The 19161-nt window shown below is 44.1% G+C and overlaps 1 protein-coding gene across 4 annotated transcripts in view; it reads left to right on the top strand.

Moving 5' to 3' along the window:
* Positions 1–19161, top strand: part of ocrl (OCRL inositol polyphosphate-5-phosphatase) — a 116280-nt gene that overhangs the window by 44788 nt on the left and 52331 nt on the right. For all 4 annotated transcript variants that reach the window (XM_063060747.1, XM_063060748.1, XM_063060750.1 and 1 more), the window contains 5 exons: positions 5014–5133; positions 6487–6595; positions 13984–14148; positions 15929–16030; positions 16139–16253. In XM_063060747.1, the coding sequence (XP_062916817.1) occupies positions 5014–5133; positions 6487–6595; positions 13984–14148; positions 15929–16030; positions 16139–16253 (611 nt within the window). The remainder of the gene's footprint in view (positions 1–5013; positions 5134–6486; positions 6596–13983; positions 14149–15928; positions 16031–16138; positions 16254–19161) is intronic.

The raw sequence follows: 19161 nt of genomic DNA on the forward strand, positions 1-19161 counted from the left end.
TCCTCTAACATCCCACTAATATTTCCTTCAAATTCTCTCCCCCCGCCCCCCCCCCCCGGCTTTGGTTTTTATATTGGCTTTGACCTCGCTTATTTACCATGGTTCACGAGTAGGCATCACTGACTCTGTGATGCCTACAATGTTAAACCTGCCAATCTCTAACTGTGCGACAAGTTCATCTACCTTAATCCAGTAACCATCTCACTGTGGCTCATAAGATAAAATAAAGTGGAAGTACATTTACAGACATTTCAACTTTAACAAACAGTTAATGATTAAAAAAAAAAGAATAGGAGCCCATTACAGTTAAGCCAGTCTAGATGTGTAAACATTGGAGCTCATTCTGGAAGTAGTCAGGACGCTTTGCTTTGATTGCTCACACACTGAACCCACGTTCTGCGTGAAGGACACCAGCCACAGTTCAAACTTCCGTCAAAGACCATTTTGAACGAACTGGCTAACTCAGTATTGGCACTTCCTCCTTTGAACCATTCGTCTGCACCAAGCCCTTTTACAATAGGGTCCCCCCTTCGGGTGGGATCCTCCAAGCATCTTCTCTTGGGCTCTTCTCCACAACCCAAAAGACCTCAAACCAGACCATTGTCCTTCAGAAATCTGATCCCGCCCAGCTCTCTGGAATGTTCCATGGCATCCCGCCTTGATTGGCTGACACAACATTCCTAGGCTGAGCAAACTAGCCTTTGACTAGTCTTTGAAACTTAACTAACAGAATACATTGCGTTTGCAGAAAAGTGCTAAAATGAAATGCCTGTTAACATAGCAGTAAAAACACAATCTTAACCAGGGCATTACATTCCCTGTACTGTGTGCATTCAAATATAACACCTTCAGTCCTGTATTCATCACCCATTTTCATCTTGTCCGCTTAATACGTTGCAACTCATCCTGCTGACTGATTGCAATTTTTCCCTATCATTAGTCTGCCCTTGCAAGCAATCTCGCTACATACTACCTCTATTTGTAAACCAACTACCCCATCCTTAGTCCTATCACTCCATATCCATTCCCCTACCAAATTAGTTTAAAACCTTCTGAACAGCTGTAGCAAACCTGCCCACAAGGTTATTGGGTTTAGGTGTAACCCGTCCCGAATGCACAGGTTGTACCTTCTGCAGAGGAGATCACAATGATCCAGAAACCTGAACCCCTGCCCCCTGCACCAGTTCCTCAGCCACGCATTTATCTGCCAAATGCTCTTATTCTTGCCCTCAACGGCACCTGCCACGGGCAACAATCCAGAGATTACCATCCTGGCAGTCCTGCTTTTCAGCTTTCTACCTAACTCCCTAAAATCTCCTTTCAGAATCTCTTCGTCTTTCCTACCATGTCCCTGGTGCCAACATTTACCAAGAGTTCTGACAGCTCACCCTCCCCGTTAGAATGCTGTGAACCTGATCTGAGACATCTATGACCATGACACCTAGGAGGCAACCTATCATCCAACAATGGCCACTCTACTTGCCCCTGCTTTATTTTTATTCTCCCTTGCTAATGAATCCCCTTCACTGATTGGCCACAGTTCAGACTCCAAAAACTGCCGTGAAGCGCAGCTTCTTAAATTTTTAATTGCGGACCTTTGGGAAGTTCCCTCAAACTCCGGTTTACTGACTGGCCGCAGTTCAAACACTCTGACCAAACTGCATGGAAGCTTTCAGCACCCTGCTGTTTTATAAGTTGTCTGAAAGCAGTGATTTTCAAAATGGGTGCTGGTTAAGTTAATTGGTGAGGTTCAGTTGAATGAGTTATTTAAATTTCACAATAATTTTGCCTATTGTAATCTTTCAATCATTGGTATCACACTGGAAATTCCTTTTGCACACCACAAGTTCTTTATGATTATTTCAGGCCTCTGTGCTGCAATCAGCCTGGTCCAGCTCACCCAGAGGGATTCCCTAAGTAATGTTTGAAGAAACCATTAAGTTTAAAATTAATGATTTCACATTGTGTTTCACTATAAGCAATTAAAACAAATTGATTATACTTAAAGCCATATACTTTAGTAGACGTACAGGTTGACCACCACAAATCTGGAACGATTGGGACCTGTGCAGTGCCGGACTAGTGATTTTGCCAAATCACAGGTGGTTTGGTAAGGTTTAAGTAAATAAACCCCTCTAGCTCACTTTGTGATCACCTCACCCTACCTTTCAAGTACCCTGTAAATAGTACAAATTGGATAGTAAAGGGGGAAAAAATGACAAATGAAGAGCAAGAAAAATTTATTGAAGTACAGTACGGACAATACCTTACAGGGTATCTGTATTTACTGACATCAGAAGGTTGGTTATTATCACTTCCAAAGTAAAGAGTTGGATTGTACAACTAGGCAGAGTTACAGGTCTGAAAGTGGGGTCATCAGGATTGCCTTGAGTCTCATCTTGAAAGATGATTGAATCTTCATGACCTGGTGGTGTGATGAAGTTGGCACAGATCTTCAAGAATTGGTGATGGTGGTGGCAACACGTGGGTGAGCCGAAGTTGACGGCACTGAATTTTCAAGTGTTGTTCATGTCTTCCACTTTTTTTAAGCTACTTTTCTGAATAATTCCTGCAAGCTAACCTATTTAATTAAGTTAGACAACCTCTCCTCCTCCACTCTCACCCTGAACACCAGTGTGCCTCAAGGCTATGTGCTGAGCCCTCTTCTGTACTCCCTTTTCACCTATGACTGCGTTCCTGTACATGGTTCTAACTCCATAATCAAGTTCGCAGACGACACCACGGTGGTTGGCCTGATCAGAGGGGATGACGAGGTGGCCTACCAGGACGAGGTCCAGCACCTGGCCACGTGATGTGCCGACAACAACCTGGCCCTTAACACCCAGAAGACCAAGGAGATCATTGTGGACTTCAGGCATGCTAGGAGCCACAATATGAGACAGTACAATATGGGTGCAATACTGCTTAGTGCTGTGATGTGAGGTTCAGCAGGGTCACAGCTTCAGGGAAGAAGCTCTTCCTGTGCCTGCTGGTGCAGGAGTGGAGGCTCCTGTAGTGCCTATTGGATGGGAGGAGAGTAAAAGGACACTCAAGTCCCCATCTACATCAACGGAGCTGTAGTGGAGCGCGTATCAAGCTTCAAATTCCTTGGTGTCCACATTTCCAAGGATCTCACCTGGTCCCTGAACTCCTCCGTCCTGATCAAAAAGACGCAGCAGCACCTTTATTTCCTGCAGAGCATCAACAAAGCTCATCTCTGTCCCAGGATACTGACGGACTTTTACCGCTGTACCATTGAGAGCATACTCACCAACTGCATCTCAGTGTGGTATGGCAATTGTCCCGTTTCGGACTGCAAAGCACTCCAGCGTGTGGTGAGAACTGCCCAGCGGATTATCGGCACCCAGTTGCCCGCCATTGAGAACATCTACCATAAACGCTGTCTGGGCAGAGTGAAAAGCAGTATCAAGGATGCATCTCACCCTAACCGTGGACCTTTTACTCTCCTCCCATCCAATAGGCACTACAGGAGCCTCCACTCCTGCACCAGCAGGCACAGGAAGAGCTTCTTCCCTGAAGCTGTGACCCTGCTGAACCTCACATCACAGCACTAAGCAGTATTGCACCCATATTGTACTGTCTCAGTACTTTTATATTTGTGTGCTATAGCACTTACTTTTTATTCGCAGTTATTTTGTAAATAACACTATTCTTTGCATCTCTGGTTAGATGCTAACTGCATTTCATTGGCTTTGTATCTGTACTCGGCACAATGACAATAAAGTTGAATCTGATGTAATCTAATCTATTTCATATATTTTGGTCTTTGATTAGCTTATCTTGCAACATGTACATGTTCATTTTATCTTATTCAGTAATAAAACTGCATTGCTCAAGACCTTCTACCAATTCACCTGTCAGCTAAATTAACCTATCAATAGACATTGTTTTGGCTACCTCCTCCTCGTTTTCATCACTACTTTCTCCCCCACTGTCTTTCGTCTCTGGACTTACAACCATCTGCACAATTTCAGTGTCAATATAACAATGAACAGTTGGTTCATTATCATCAACTTTTCTTTTTGTTTCTTTATATTATGAACTGTGGAAGAGCCAATGTTATACAAGTTGCATTGCTTTTCAAAGACACACCACTGTCGAGTTTTTTTTTTCCAGAACTTCCGTCTTACCTTGGGTAGATAGCGTATGGAGTTTGCGGTTAACGCCTCGAGAAGCACTTCATTTATTCGATGAAGATATGACTGGAGCTAGATAAGCACAGGTTATAAAAGTAAATGCAGAATAACACAGAGGAATGACTTGCTTCTTCTAAAGACCCTACCAACAGCTAATTCTGCTAATGGCACCACCAGAGCAGTGGTGATGTTTTGGTGCGGTGATGTGTTAATTTTTGCCAGCCTAATTTTAAATTTATGTTCTAACCAGCGGTGGAACTGGATTATTGTTTGCCAGATTTGAATTGGTTGATCTGTATTTCATTTTTCAGTGAAAAACAGTGTCACTTTATCTTGACTCACAAATTAGTTATTAAATGTTGAGTTTTTATGTAAGCATTGTTGCTAATGGCAGTTGGCTATTCACAAACGGCTATGGATTGAAGTCCATTTCACAAAACTAGTAGATTACTTTTGTCATATGTTCATGTGATATTTGTAAAAAGTTCAATATGGTAACTTTTAGTGATGTACTGAACGCATAAATGGCTCAACAGCTATCACTGAAAATGAATATTTAGATGTTAATTTGTGTTTTCTGAAACTATTGACACTTGTGGTAGATTACTTTTCAAAATTGATTTAACTTTAAAATCTCCAAGCAAGATAAAGTTTGCATGTACAATTAATTAACTAAATGAAGCATATTTGCTACCACCTAAGTATGGACTTGAAATTGAAGAAAATTAGGTTAAATTTGACTCTCAGATTGAGAGATTTCCCTTATCTTTAACAGGATACATTTATTGCCATGCTCATTTTGGTATTGGGAATTACTTGACTATTTGTAATTTTTCTTTCCCTTTTCAAAAAAAAGCTACATTTAAAAGCATTGGTGTTGAAAAAGTGGCGATGGATCCATTTGGAATAGAATCAGCAGGTTGGCCCCAATATGGTTTGTTACAACGTGGCAAAGAAACTGGAGCAAGTAAATCAGGTAAAGCTGAAATTACTCCAAAGCTTATGCCTAGGGAATGAAGTGGTGGTTTAGTAACCTATTTACTCTGTGGAGGAGTAAGTCATAGCTGGATGATTTAATTTGGTTTAAGATTTATTGATTCTTTAGTTCCTAAAGCCAACCAGAAATGGAATTTTACCTGCACCTGTGGTTGTTTTAGGCCTCCTTTGTATGCAGTTCCTCCAGCAGATGCCTGTTGCTCCAGATTCTAGCATCTGCAGTCTCTTACAACTCTAGTAAAATAGGGATGTTCCAGCTATAAAGTACCCTTGACAGCTTTGCTTTGAGCAACTAAAAGTCCCTGGCTTCCAGAGATATTTGAAAACTGTTAAAAGAGAAATAAACAATATATTTTAAATGAAATTAGTTAGGCACTTAAAAGATTAAAAGTCCTGCTTGGTGGTGCAATAATATCAGCGCCGGACTCCGGAGCGAAGGTTCCGGAGTTCAAATCCAAGTTGGGTTGAGCGTCGAGCTAGCAACTTGGCCTCATAAAAACAAGAATAGCTTGCTATGGAAACACCGTCATGACGGTGCCCCGATAACTCCATTGCCGAGTTAAGGCTATTCTTCTTCTTTTAAAAGATTAAAAACATCTAATGAAAAAAAGTTTAAAAAACAAACTTGCTGCCATACTACTTGTAACTCTGAGATGCCCCAACACCTTTTCCACATTAAAATTCATGGGATAGCCAGTTCTTAACAGGATACAAGATCTGTGAGCTGATTGCTTGCAGTCTCAGCAATCAGCAACTCAAATGCTGAACTCAATGAAAACACCAGCAGCAGACGTTATTTAAACACGTGACTCCAGCCAACGGGAGGCGACTGTTGGACTTCCTTGACTGTTATACGCTGCCATTTAAATGGTAAATGTCAGCTATCCCAACTAGCCAAAGCTGAACATTATTCAGACAAGTGACCATGTGGAAGACTAATGAAAATATGGTAAATAAAAATTAAAGGGAACAGAAGAGTTAAAGAGTTTTACACCAGCCTCCAATCTACTATATCCTAATCTCTGACTGGTGATGATCGCAACTGCAGTTTTCTCAAGGCTTTCTTGCCCTAGAGCCAGTTAGCCTTTCAGTCTGCTCATTTGCAAGACATGAAACAAAATGATATCAGGATCTCATTAGGTTTTTTTTTAGTCTGCAGAGTTCCCACATTTTCACATTTCCAAGTTTCCTGGTTACAGACATGATCTGTGTGCTCAGGATAAATCTCATGGCTGTGGCACTGAGCTTAATTCTGCCCTCTATTTAGGAAGAGGGACAATGTGGTTTGAGGAAATCCTTAAAAAACTGATTACTTTTCAATCTTCTTCATTAGAGCTTGGGTTTGATGATAATTTCATTGATGTTCTAAATTTGGAAAAGAAGAATCAACTGAATCAAGCTGGAAGCAGAGTTGCTCCTGTGGCAGTGTCTTCCCGTACCAAGTAAGTAATGTTTTTATTGTACACTATTAGCATGAATTAATTAAACTGGTTAAATTTGTGTACCACGCTTGGACTAGGATTGGAACACAAATCAACTAAGATTTTGTGCTGTTTTCCTGATCAGTATAAGAGCACAGTAATGAATTCTACCACAATAGCTATTGTTGTTAGGTATTTAAGAAATTAACCAAAATTACCTCTTCCAAACTTGAAATTATCCACTGTCACTGATTAGCCTGTGATATCTTGTTCTATTAAGTAGCTCATACGGATGCAGAAAGTGAAATTATCAGTGGGCAAGAGACAAGTTGGAAGAAAAAACAAACCAATCATTTATGTACACTTTTGAAGAAGGATTGAGAATTATGTTTGCTCTTTTGTTGTTTTTTGGTTCATGCATCATGTTCAGTTTTTCCACTCTGTAATGTAATGTAATGGAACTCTTGCTTTGGCTGGCCGCTTGATATAGGGGGTGATCACCCCCAGCCCGGCCAAACTTACAAAATCTCGTTTGGGTGGATGCTGCATGATGTGTCTCATTACAAATCAGTACCCCGAAATAGCAAACAGTACACAATATGTGATTAAACGATTGAGCTTTATAATTCTTACTTTGACTCTATGGTTAGTAAAGAAAACAAATAAAAGGAAAAGGGCCCATTCTCATGAAACAGTCTATTGCGCAATGTTGGAGCTCACTGATAAGCCGGTCATCCACCATCGACCTCCTCCAATCGTCGCTGACCTTCGGACCCTCGCTCCAAGTCCACTTTGTCCCGCGGTCTACCAACTCACTTCATTCGCGTCTTCTCTGTTCATCTCTCCCCAGCAAAAGACCATGAAAATCTCTCTTCCAGACTTAGAAGAAAGGACAACATTTCTCTCATTGGATAGCCGCAGCATTCCAAACCCCATTATCTCTAGCCATAGCCCAAACATTGCTGCTACAGAGAAATCATTACATTAGCAGTGAAACCCTACAGCATATTACATTCTCCCTCCACCGAATTCAGTCATGTGCTCATGACGTTGAGATAATTCGCCAACTCTTCCTGCAAAACACAAAGCCCAATCCAGGTGTAAAAGGCAGTGGCATAGCTCCCCAACACAGTAGGGGTCACACTCTGTTCCCCTGGTGCTGTGTAGGCCAACCTATCTGGTGGTCTCCTAATTCTCAGACCTCTGCACCCCCTCATCTAACTCTTCAGGTTCCAACACCACTGGAGATACTTCTGGTCAACCTGATCTAACACTCGTGCCCACCTGCAACTCGGAGCCCTCTGTTCCATGGCCAAACCCCGCTTCCTCCCCTGCAGAGTCCTGCTGCCCACAGATACCCCCCCCCTACTTCACCTGTCTCAATAGGAGAAGGGCTGGGAGTCTCTTCCTCAATCAACGGCGAGTTAGCGAAAGGTAGCATATACCACACATCCAGGTCCTCATCCTTCGAATCAGTATCCCTCTCAGGGGTGGGGGTCGGCCTTACCTCACCTGTTGGGGGCCCGGTAGTCGCCCCGTGTTTTCACAGAGTCCTTTTACATAAGTCAGGCTCTGGGTCTATCTGCACCTCTTGACCCAGGGGCAACAGGTGGTTCAGATGGAGAATCTTGACAGGCCCATTCCCATCCTCTGGTTTCACCCGGAAAACTGGTAGGTTTGGCATCTGACTCTCTGCCACACAGGGCGTAGCCGCCCAGCGGTCAGCCAACTTATAGTTTCCAGGTAGCCCCAAATTCTTTATGAGGACTCTGTCTCCTGGCAGGAGTTGGAGAACCTCACCTTTTGATCATACCTCCACTTATTCCCTTAATTCTGCTGGGCAGCCGTGACTTCAGCTAATTCATAAGCCCTTTTCAACTCTCTTCTCATGTCAGACACATACTTCAGATAAATCTTCGGTGGTAAGTTATCCTCGTCAGTCCCAAAACAAAGGTGGATGGGCAACCTTGCCTCGCGCCCAAACATCGGATAATATGGCTAGTACCCAGTAGCTTCATTTCGTGTACAGTTATAACTGTGAACCAAATGCCTAATATGTTGACTCCACCTGCTCTTCTTGTTGATCTCCAAGGTTCCAAGCATGTCTAGCAAGGTCCGATTAAACCTCTCTGGCTGGGGATCACCCTGCGGGTGATAGGGCGTGGTCCTCGACTTCTCGACTCCAAGCATGCCCAGTAACTCCTGGATGAGTTTGCTCATGAAATCCCGTCTCTGATCACTGTGTATTCGCCTGGGAAGGCCATAATAAGCAAAATATTTCTCCCATAACTCTTTTGCCACCGTAGACGTCCTCTAGTCCTTGGTAGGAAAAGCCTGAGCATATCTAGTGTAGTGGTCCGTGATGACTAAGAGATTCGCCGTGTTGCTGGCATCAGGTTCTATTGACAGGAAATCCATACACACCAAGTCCGGAGGCCCCACACTCTGCAGATGGGACAAGGGAGCTACCCGCGTAGGCAGTGTCTTCCGCTGTATGCATTGAATGCAGGACTTGCAGTATTCCTCAACCTCCGACTTCATTCGGGGCCAGTAAAACTGGTCTCTGAATAATCCATAGGTCTTTTCCACCACCAAACGTCCAGCAGCCACTTCCCCAGAACTTAATTCTGGCAGCTGATTTGTCTTCAGAGCAGTCAGGTTACAATAAGCTCAGGGGATGGCATCATCAGAAGCCCCTAATTGATCCAGTACTAGCTCCTGCCCCTCCTTTTCCTCTGCCTTCACGGTGATGGCAGACTGACACAGGGCCTCTACCCCGGGACAGGAACACTCACCCACTCCTTGTCCTGGACCAGCCCCTCATGCACCCGTTGGGACAAAGCATCAGCATCAATTTTCCTGCTTCCCGGTTGGTACTTCAGGCTGAAATCATAGGCAGACAACACCGCCAACCACCGATGGCCTGTGGCATCCGGTTTCACCGAGGTTTGAATATAAAGGGGTTTGTTGTCCGTCCTCACGTCAACACGTCTCACATTGGCCCCGTAGAGGTAGTCACTCAGCTTCTCCACCATTGCCCATTTCAATGCCAGAAATTCCAACTTGTTCTTCTCGGAGGGTGACAGACTCAGGCTGATAAACACAATGGGCCTCAACCTAGAGCCCTGATCCTGATACAGGACACCCCCCAAACCCTCTCGGCTGGCGTCCGTGTGCAGTACATATGGCAATCAGGGGTCCACAAAAGCCAGCACCGGCGCTTGGGTCAGCAGCTCCTTCAGCGACTGAAAGGCCTCCTCACATTTGGCATCCCACCTCGGTCCAAAGGGCTCCAACGGGCTAAGACACTCTCCACCCCCCTGTCCTTTATTCCCCTTCCCTTTCTTCCCCAAGGGAGGGTAACTGCACAGAAGCTGATTCAAAGGGTGACTCACTTTCGCGTAACCTCTCACAAACCTCCAATAGTAATCACAGAACCCGAGGAATGAGCGCAGAGCATTCACGGTCTGGGGTCTTGTCCAAGTGGTAACTGTCTCGATCTTAGCTGGGTCTGTAGCTAACCCATACCTTGAGACTATGTGCCCAACATAGCTAACAGACGCTTTGCAGAACTGGCACTTATCCTGGGAAAGTTTTAACTCTTCAGCTTTCAGGCGGCCCAGCACCTTCAGCAGCCTCGCTTCATGTTCTTCCAAGATGTATCCAAATACTATGAGGTCATCCAGATACAGGTGTCCCCCACTTTCCGAATATTCTCTTTACAACATTTTGCTTTTACGAGAAAAGACGCTCGCTTTAAACTTGTGCTTACCCCGAGAAAGATTACCATGACCATGAAGCCTTGCACGAGCAGGTGTGTGCACATGTGTGACGTGCGCGTGCACGTATGTGCGAATGTGTGACATGCACATGCGTGTACATGCCGATTTTTTTTCGACAAATTGATTTGGCTCAAACTCCCCGATTCTGTTAAGTGAAACGACACAGTACATACATTACTTCTACTTTATATAGGCTGTGTATTTATCATATCATTCCTGCTTTTACTATATGTTAGTGTTATTTTAGGTTTTATGTGCTATTTGGTATGATTTGGTAGGTTATTTTTTGGGTCTGGGAACTCTCAGGAAAATTTCCCATATAAATTAATGGTAATTGCTCCTTCGCTTTACGCCATTTTGGCTTACAAACAGTTTCATAGGAACACTCTACCTTCGGATAGCGGGGGAAACCTGTATACCAATACCTCAAGCAAGTTCGTATCCCTCACTGTTTTCTCCATGACCCGCTGGAAGGTTGCAGGAGCTCCCGAGATGCTCTGGGGCATCCTTTCGAACTGGAAAAATCCCAGGGGAAATATAAATGCCGTTTTCTCTTTGTCGGCCTCACTCGTGGGGATCTGGTGATATCCACCCCTCAAGTCCAGCGCACTGAACCACTTTGCACCACTCAGGCAGGCCAGCGCATCTTCAATCCTCGGGGACAGTATACTGGTCAGGGAAGGTGTGCCTGTTCAGAGTCCTATAGTCCACGCACATCTGGACCTTCCCGTTCTTCCTTCGGGCCACTACTATTGGAGGGGCGTAGGGTCTTCGGGACTCGGTGATGATCCCAGCTTCCTTCAACTTACACAAATGCTGCCAATGTCCACCACTTCTGTAGGGACCAGTCGCCACAACCTTTCTCTGAACGGGGTATCCTCAGTCACCCGGATAGTGTGACGTGTGCCCTGGAACAACCCACATCAAACTCGTCGGGAAAAGACACCCTCCAGCTTCAACATCATCTCTACCAACCTCCTCTTCCAATCTGCAGGAACTAGGGAGTTCCCAAAGTTGAATGGCTCAGCGGTCAACTTTCCCCCTTTTTCTAATAGCTTCTCCCGGCGTGTCTCACAGGGGCACCAGACATTACCGTCACCGAGAACGGATGCGCCAGGGTCATCCCCCGCTTGAAGGTGACTTCTCTCTTCATAGTGTTCCTGACAATCACCGCCATCCTACTTGCCTGTACAACTCAGGGCTTCTGCAATTCGGGTCTCACCAGTACCCCAGCTAGCTCCCAGCCCGGCCAGACTTACAAAATCTTGTTTGGGTGGATGCTGCGTGATGTGATCCCTGTTACAAATCAGTACTCCGAAATAACAATTGGGCCTTTCACTTTTGGGGGTTCCTTAGCACATTGCTGGGAACGTGTTCCCCCAAAGACACCAGGCCGTTCCCTCACTGGGTCTCCTCTAAGTTTGCCCAACAACTTTCTCTGCTTAGGTACCTGGGGTCTCACTTTCCTTTTGGCGTGACACTGCTGCCAGCAGCCCTCCGCATTATCCGTCCCCTTGGGGAATCTGCCCCCCCCCATTAGCTCCATCATACGGGGGGGGGGGGTCACACCTGCTGATAACAGCCAACATATCTCCGTTCTCAACTCTGCCACAATCTCCTCTACCGCTCCCCGGGGTAGGCTATCTGTGGTCACTTCACCACAGGGGACCACTACTGAGGACTGTACGCTGCTGATGGAGTCCTCCCGCACCTCCGCCACGTTCTCCTCTTCCTGTACCTCTCTGATCAGCTCAACAAAAGATGGAGGGGGGAGCTTCCTACGAGACTGTCGGAGACCCCACGCAATCAGGTCATGGGACTGGGCACCCCTGGCCTCTGGTCCACTCTTAACTGATCCACCTCAGATGACTGAATGACCCCTCTGCGCTGCAAGCAATTTAGCTGTCTCCCTAGCCGAAGAATAAAAGCAGAAAGCTTCTCCCCCTTCTCCTGACACATGTTCTGAAACCCCACCATGAGCTCCATTGGGCTTTCTGTCGGGCCAAAAGCATTGTGCAGTGCTTGCAGATAATTGACAGCTGTCACTACGGGATACCGCAACCTGACAGTTCTGACAACGTCAGCGGCTCACCCATTCAAACTTTCAACCAATCCCTGTCACTTACATCATCAGAGCACTGCCACTCATCTAACAACTGAGAGGTCCGCTCCGCCCAAGCCTCATACTCCTCCCCTTTAGGGGTGGGCATTATTCCAGAGAATAAGTGGAGCCTGCCATAGCTGGGACTTTGAATCTGATTTTTCCATTTATTCGCCAGAAAAGTAAGGGTGGATACTAACTCAGAACTCTCACTCTTCACCAGGGGACATGGACTAATTAGACATTCCAGATCTGACCACTCTTTCCCCTCACTCCTCAGAAATGATTGAGCCCTGTCTTTGAAATCTCTCCCCCCCCCCCCACAAGCTACCGCTAAGTCATTGCTGGTCTGCATTAAAACGAGAGCTGCGCCAGCCATTTTATCAAACCTCCACCCACAATCGCAACAGTGGAATTAACAATTCATCCGGAGTACAAATATCTGCTCCACTGGTTCATTGCTCAGGGTAATCACACAGCATCTAACGGAATCAATCTTGAACATAGTCCCCACAATTGTAACTCTTGCTTTGGCTAGCGGCTTAATATAGGGGGTGCTAGCTCCCAGCCCGGCCAGACTTACAAAGTCTTGTTTGGGTGGATGCTGCGCGATCTGATCCCTGTTACAAACAGTACACAATATGTGATTAAACGATTGAGCTTTATAATTCTTACTTTGACTATATGGTTAGTAAAGAAAACAAAAGAAAGGTAAAAGGGCCCATTCTCATGAAACAGTCTATTGCACAATGTTGGAGCTCACTGATAAGTCAGTTGTCCACCATCGACCTCCTCTGGTTGTCACTGACCTTCGGACCCTCGCCCCAAATCCACTCCGTCCCGTGGTCTGCCAACCCTCTCCATTCGCATTTTCTCTCCCCGGCAAAAGACCTCGAAAATCTCTCTTCCAGACTTACAAGAAAGGACAACATTTCTCTCATTGGATAGCCCCAGCATTCCAAACCCCGTTATCTCCCATTTGCTGCTACAGAGAAACCATTACATGATCAGTGAAACCTTACAGCATGTTACAGTAAAGAGAGTGCAAACAGCTCTAGCACATACTCTGCCATCCAAATGAAATTGGATGAATAATCGTGGGAGAGGGCATTTGGGTGATTTGTCACACCTGTTCTAGGTTTGGGATTAGTTAGCTTTTTCAGAAATTCTTAGTTTCCTGAGCTCCTGAAGAGCTTAATTTTGACTTTTTCCAAGATGGCATCCAAATGAAGTAATTCCTAAGCTCCGTGACTGACTTTAATTCATTTATCTTAAATTTGGGACACTGTTTTAAAAATTAACCTTGTAATTTTGTTCATCTGTGAAGAAGTACTAAAGATGCCTGTTATTGGAAAAAATCTATCCCCAGTTGACAATAACTTAAAAATTTGCATTAACTTAACAGTTAATGAGTGGTTGTGTGTGTCATTGATCTGATTCCTACCAGGTTTTCCCTATTGTGTGTTTTCTATCTACTTATTAAAACAGCACTGAACGGCTTATTTATCTTTGTATTTTTAATGTAGCAAGCTATCCACTGAAAGAGATGGGTCAAGGAATGGACAACCAAGAGTAACCAACACCATGCGGAAGCTTTTTGAACCAAGTAATCAATCGGTAGCCAGAGAAGGTCTGATTAAACATTGCCTAACAAAACGTGAAAAAGAATTTGTCGACTTTCAAGATTTTAGGTCTGTACAAATTACCTTATTACATGGGATTCAAAGGCTGTTAAAGCAAGCAGGGTTTACTTAGAAAGCAATACAGCAGAAATACAGTCTCATTGGCCCAACTAGTCCAGGATGACTGTAGTTCCAAACCAACTCGTTCCAGCTTCCTGCATTCATCCCAAAGCCCTCTAAACTTCGCCCCTCCATTTACCGGTCCATGTCTTTCTTAAGTGATACTATTATACTTGCCTCAACTACTTCCTATGGTGGCTCATTCTATATACTCACCATCCTATGTGGTGGAAAAAGTTGCCTCTCAAGTCCCTTTTAAATCTTTCCACTCACCCTAAACCTATGCCTCCTAGTTTTGGGCGACCCTACTCTAGCGGATGAGACTGTTGTGATCCACCTTACCTGTGTTTGCACAATTTTAAACAGTTCCATCAAGCCACCTCTTTATTCCAAGGAATAAAGGCTTGGCCCAGCCAACCCCACCACATAATGTCAGGTTCTTTAGTCCAGGGAACAACCTCAAAAATCTTTTCTGCACTCTTTCCAGATTAACGATATCTCACAAGATGTCCAAAACTGTTCAGTGTTCCAAGTGTGGCCTCACTAATGACTTGTGCAATTGCAATGTAGTGTCCTAATTCCTACACACACTGCCTTCACTGGTGAAGGTCAGGGTCCTAAACACCTTTTTCATCACACAGTGTATGAGATGCCACTTCCAATAAACTATGCGCTTGTATTCCTAAATCCCTCTGTACAATAACGTTCCATAGTGCCCTACTATTTAAGTCCTACACTGGTTTGGACTTTCCAAAGTACTTGACCTCACATTTGCAAACAATTTGTCTCTCCTCGACCCACTTCCCAAACTGATCATTACACTTAATTTCCCTAATATTCACCATGGTGCGTCAATTTTTATCAATTTTCATTTCGGCTTATTTTATTCAAAGAACTCGAGTACACCGTTTCTTATCTGGGAAGTAACAAATCATAATCAAACAAATCTGAACTCCATTTACCTGAATCCATTTGATGGAACATCTTCAGTCAAATTTTGCTAAAAAGGACATTGGTCTTACTGTTATTCATTGATTTCTTTCTGTGGTGTTGTGTTCTCACTGACTAAGCATTGGTCTTGGGTTTTCACAGGCATTTGCAAATTTTGTAGTACTCTTCAATTTCTTCTCATTTCTTTTTTAAAAGATCTATGTTCTATGCCCCAAGCAAAATTTATTTACCAATTAGGTAAATAAATTAGGCTCCTGATCTTCAATTCTTTCTAAACTTTTGCATTATATTTTCCCATGTAGAAACTATTGAAACCCCTGTTTTGAACTAATTCAATGCATGTATAATTTTTATTCCCTCTCCTTGAAATAGATGTTTTTCCCTTGATAGTTTCTCTCAAGATGTAGATAAGTCTGGCACAGCTCTTCTGGGGTTCCAGCATTTGTACCAATGCCACCACAGTAGTTGATAGATATTGTGCCTATGAATATATAATATATTAATAATATATTTTACTTGTGTATTTGTGTGTATGTGAATAAGATTTAAAAAATCAAATCCTTTTAATCTGTTCAGCAGTGGATTTTAAGTCTTCCGCTTTAATATAATTCAGGATTTTGGCATCCCAGCCACATTTAATACCCGTGGATTTAGCTGTGATAACTCTCAATGTATGTGAACATAATTGCTCATTTTGGAGAAAAATGTCAAATTCTGATTATAGGAAGTTAATTGTAAATTTTGATAAAGAATTTTATGAATGGTTATCTGGCTTAAGGTTTTTTGTTGGGACCTGGAATGTAAATGGACAGTCTCCAGATTGTAGTCTGGATTCCTGGTTGGCTACTGATACACACCCACCTGATGTGTACTGTCTGGGGTAAGAGATGTCTAACTAAATTATTATAATCCTTTTTGAAACTTTCAAAAAATTATTTTTACTTTCAATAGATTTTTGGGGTGTTCACTTGAATTACTTGATTTTCAGCTTTCAGGAGTTGGATCTAAGTACTGAAGCCTTCTTTTACTTTGACTCTTACAAAGAGCAGGAATGGTTGAATGCTACAGAAAGAAGTTTGCATCCTAAATGTAAATATAGCAAAGTAAGTGAACACTTCCACAAACCTAAATAAAATTTGATGTCTATGTATTGTAAATTTTAAAAGTAAATATGGTAAAGTTCTGATAATCCACTATCCAATTATTTGGAAATCCTAATGGTTTGTTGTCTGACTCAGAGATGCTCTGCTTGGGGGTGACGAGCCTATGGGATATGTGCCCAAGATGGCACATGCAAAAATTTTGTTGGCACGCAGCATGCAGTGCTGCCCCTTGATTCTTCAAACCCAAATCATAATAAAAATTCACATTTCTCATGTCTTATGAGGTAAAATAACAATACTCTTTAGAAATGTTATTTTTGATTTGTTAAAGAGATTAATATTCATAATTTTTGAACAGGTTTCTAAAATGCTTTATTTATTTCATAGAACATAGAATAGTACAGCACATTACAGGCCCTTCGGCCCACAATGTTGTGCCGACCCTCAAACCCTGCCTCCCATATAACCCCCCACCTTAAATTCCTCCATATACTTGCCTAGTAGTCTCTTAAACTTCACTAGTGTATCTGCCTCCACCACTGACTCAGGCAGTGCATTCCACGGACCAACCACTCTCTGAGTAAAAAACCTTGCTCTAATATCCCCCTTGAACATCCCACCCCTTACCTTAAAGCCATGTCCTCTTGTATTGAACAGTGGTGCCCTGGGGAAGAGGCGCTGGCTATCCACTCTATCTATTCCTCTTAATATCTTGTACACCTCTATCATGTCTCCTCTCATCCTTCTTCTCTCCAAAGAGTAAAGCCCTAGCTGCCTTAATCTCTGATCATAATGCATACTCTCTAAACCAGGCAGCATCCTGGTAAATCTCCTCTGTACCCTTTCCAATGCTTCCACATCCTTCCTATAGTGAGGTGACCAGAACTGGACACAGTACTCCAAGTGTGGCCTAACCAGAGTTTTATAGAGCTGCATCATTACATTGCGACTCTTAAACTCTGTCCCTCGACTTATGAAAGCCAACACCCCATCCTTTCTTAACTACCCTATCCACCTGTGAGGCAACTTTCAGGGATCTGTGGACATGTATCCCCAGATCCCTCTGCTCCTCCACATTACCAAGTATCCTGCCATTTACTTTGTACTCTGCCTTGGAGTTTATCCTTCCAAAGTGTACCACCTCACACTTCTCTGGGTTGAACTCCATCTGCCTCTTCTCAGCCCACTTCTGCATCCTATCAATGTCTCTCTGCAATCTTTGACAATCCTCTACACTATCTACAACACCACCAACCATTGTGTCGTCTGCAAACTTGCCAACCCACCCTTCTACCCCCACATCCAGATCGTTAATAAAAATCACGAAAAGAAGAGGTCCCAGAACAGATCCTTGTGGGACACCACTAGTCACAACCCTCCAATCTGAATGTACTCCCTGCACCCTGCCTTCTGCAGGCAAGCCAATTCTGAATCCACCTTGCCAAACTTCCCTGGATCCTATGCCTTCTGACTTTCTGATAAGCCTACCGTGTGGAACCTTGTCAAATGCCTTATTAAAATCCATATAGATCACATCCACTGCACCACCCTCATCTATATGCCTGGTCACCTCCTCAAAGAACTCTGTCAGGCTTGTTAGACGCGATCTGCCCTTCACAAAGCCATGCTGACTGTCCCTGATCAGACTATGATTCTGTAAATGCCCAGAGATCCTATCTCTAAGAATCTTTTCTAACAGCTTTCCCACCACAGACGTAAGGCTCACTGGTCTATAATTACCCGGACTATCCCTACTACCTTTTTTGAACACGGGGACAACATTTGCCTCCCTCCAATCCTCCGGTACTATTCCCATGAACAACGAGGACATAAAGATCCTAGCCAGAGGCTCAGCAATCTCTTCCCTCATCTCGTGGAGCAGCCTGGGGAATATTCCATTAGGCCCCGGGGACTTATCCGTCCTAATGTATTTTAACAACTCCAACACCTCCTCTGCCTTATATCAACATGCTCCAGAACATCAACCTCACTCATATTGTCCTCACCGTCATCAAGTTCCCTCTCATTGGTGAATACCGAAGAGAAGTATTCATAGAGGACCTCACTCACTTCCACAGCCTCCAGGCATATCTTCCCACCTTTATCCCTAATCGGTCCTACCTTCACTCCTGTCATCCTTTTGTTCTTCACATAATTGAAGAATGCCTTGGGGTTTTCCTTTACCCTACTCGCCAAGGCCTTCTCATGCCCCCTTCTTGCTCTTCTCAGCCCTTCTTAAGCTCCTTTCTTGCTTCCCTATATTCCTCATGTTACATACCCTGTAACTGGGTTGCCAAACCAGCAGAAATGGATCACTCAGTTGGAGTCTGGATTACTAGAACTAAGAAAGTTTTATTAAAGAAACAAGCAACACAGTAATCGAAAGGATAATAAATGCAACAGTTCAGCAATGATAAACACACATGTGCACAGAATTAAGATAACAGGATCAATCAAGCTCTATCGTTGTCTAGGGGTAAATGACCAATTTCAAAGTGACGCAAAGTTCAGTCCAATTTAGTTCAGTTCGCAGTAATCGTTGCCATGGCGATGGACAATGTGGGGGGAAGGAGAGAGAGAGATCGAGAACGACTGATCATTCAGAAACGGCTTCCACTCACAGACCGGCGATATGGCTCACAAGCAGCTTTCGAGTGGGTCCTTTGTGATGTCACCTGAGGTTACCGACTGTGACCCCTCCTCCAGATGCGGTCGATCCTCTGCAGTGAACCCGGCACCCAAGCGAGGGTGGACACACACTGGGTTCCCGCTGATCGTACCTTTCCACCCTGTGCGTTTATGGCCCGGTACTTCCCACCGACTTGTGAGAGGCACACCGCTTCCAGGGTCTCGTTACCTCGGGTGTCGTGTGTGTCCTGCCTTAGCGAACCTGTCCCTTTTTATCCCC

The sequence above is a fragment of the Mobula hypostoma genome, chromosome 10 (genome assembly GCF_963921235.1).
Source record: "Mobula hypostoma chromosome 10, sMobHyp1.1, whole genome shotgun sequence".
Classification (NCBI taxonomy): domain Eukaryota; kingdom Metazoa; phylum Chordata; class Chondrichthyes; order Myliobatiformes; family Myliobatidae; genus Mobula; species Mobula hypostoma.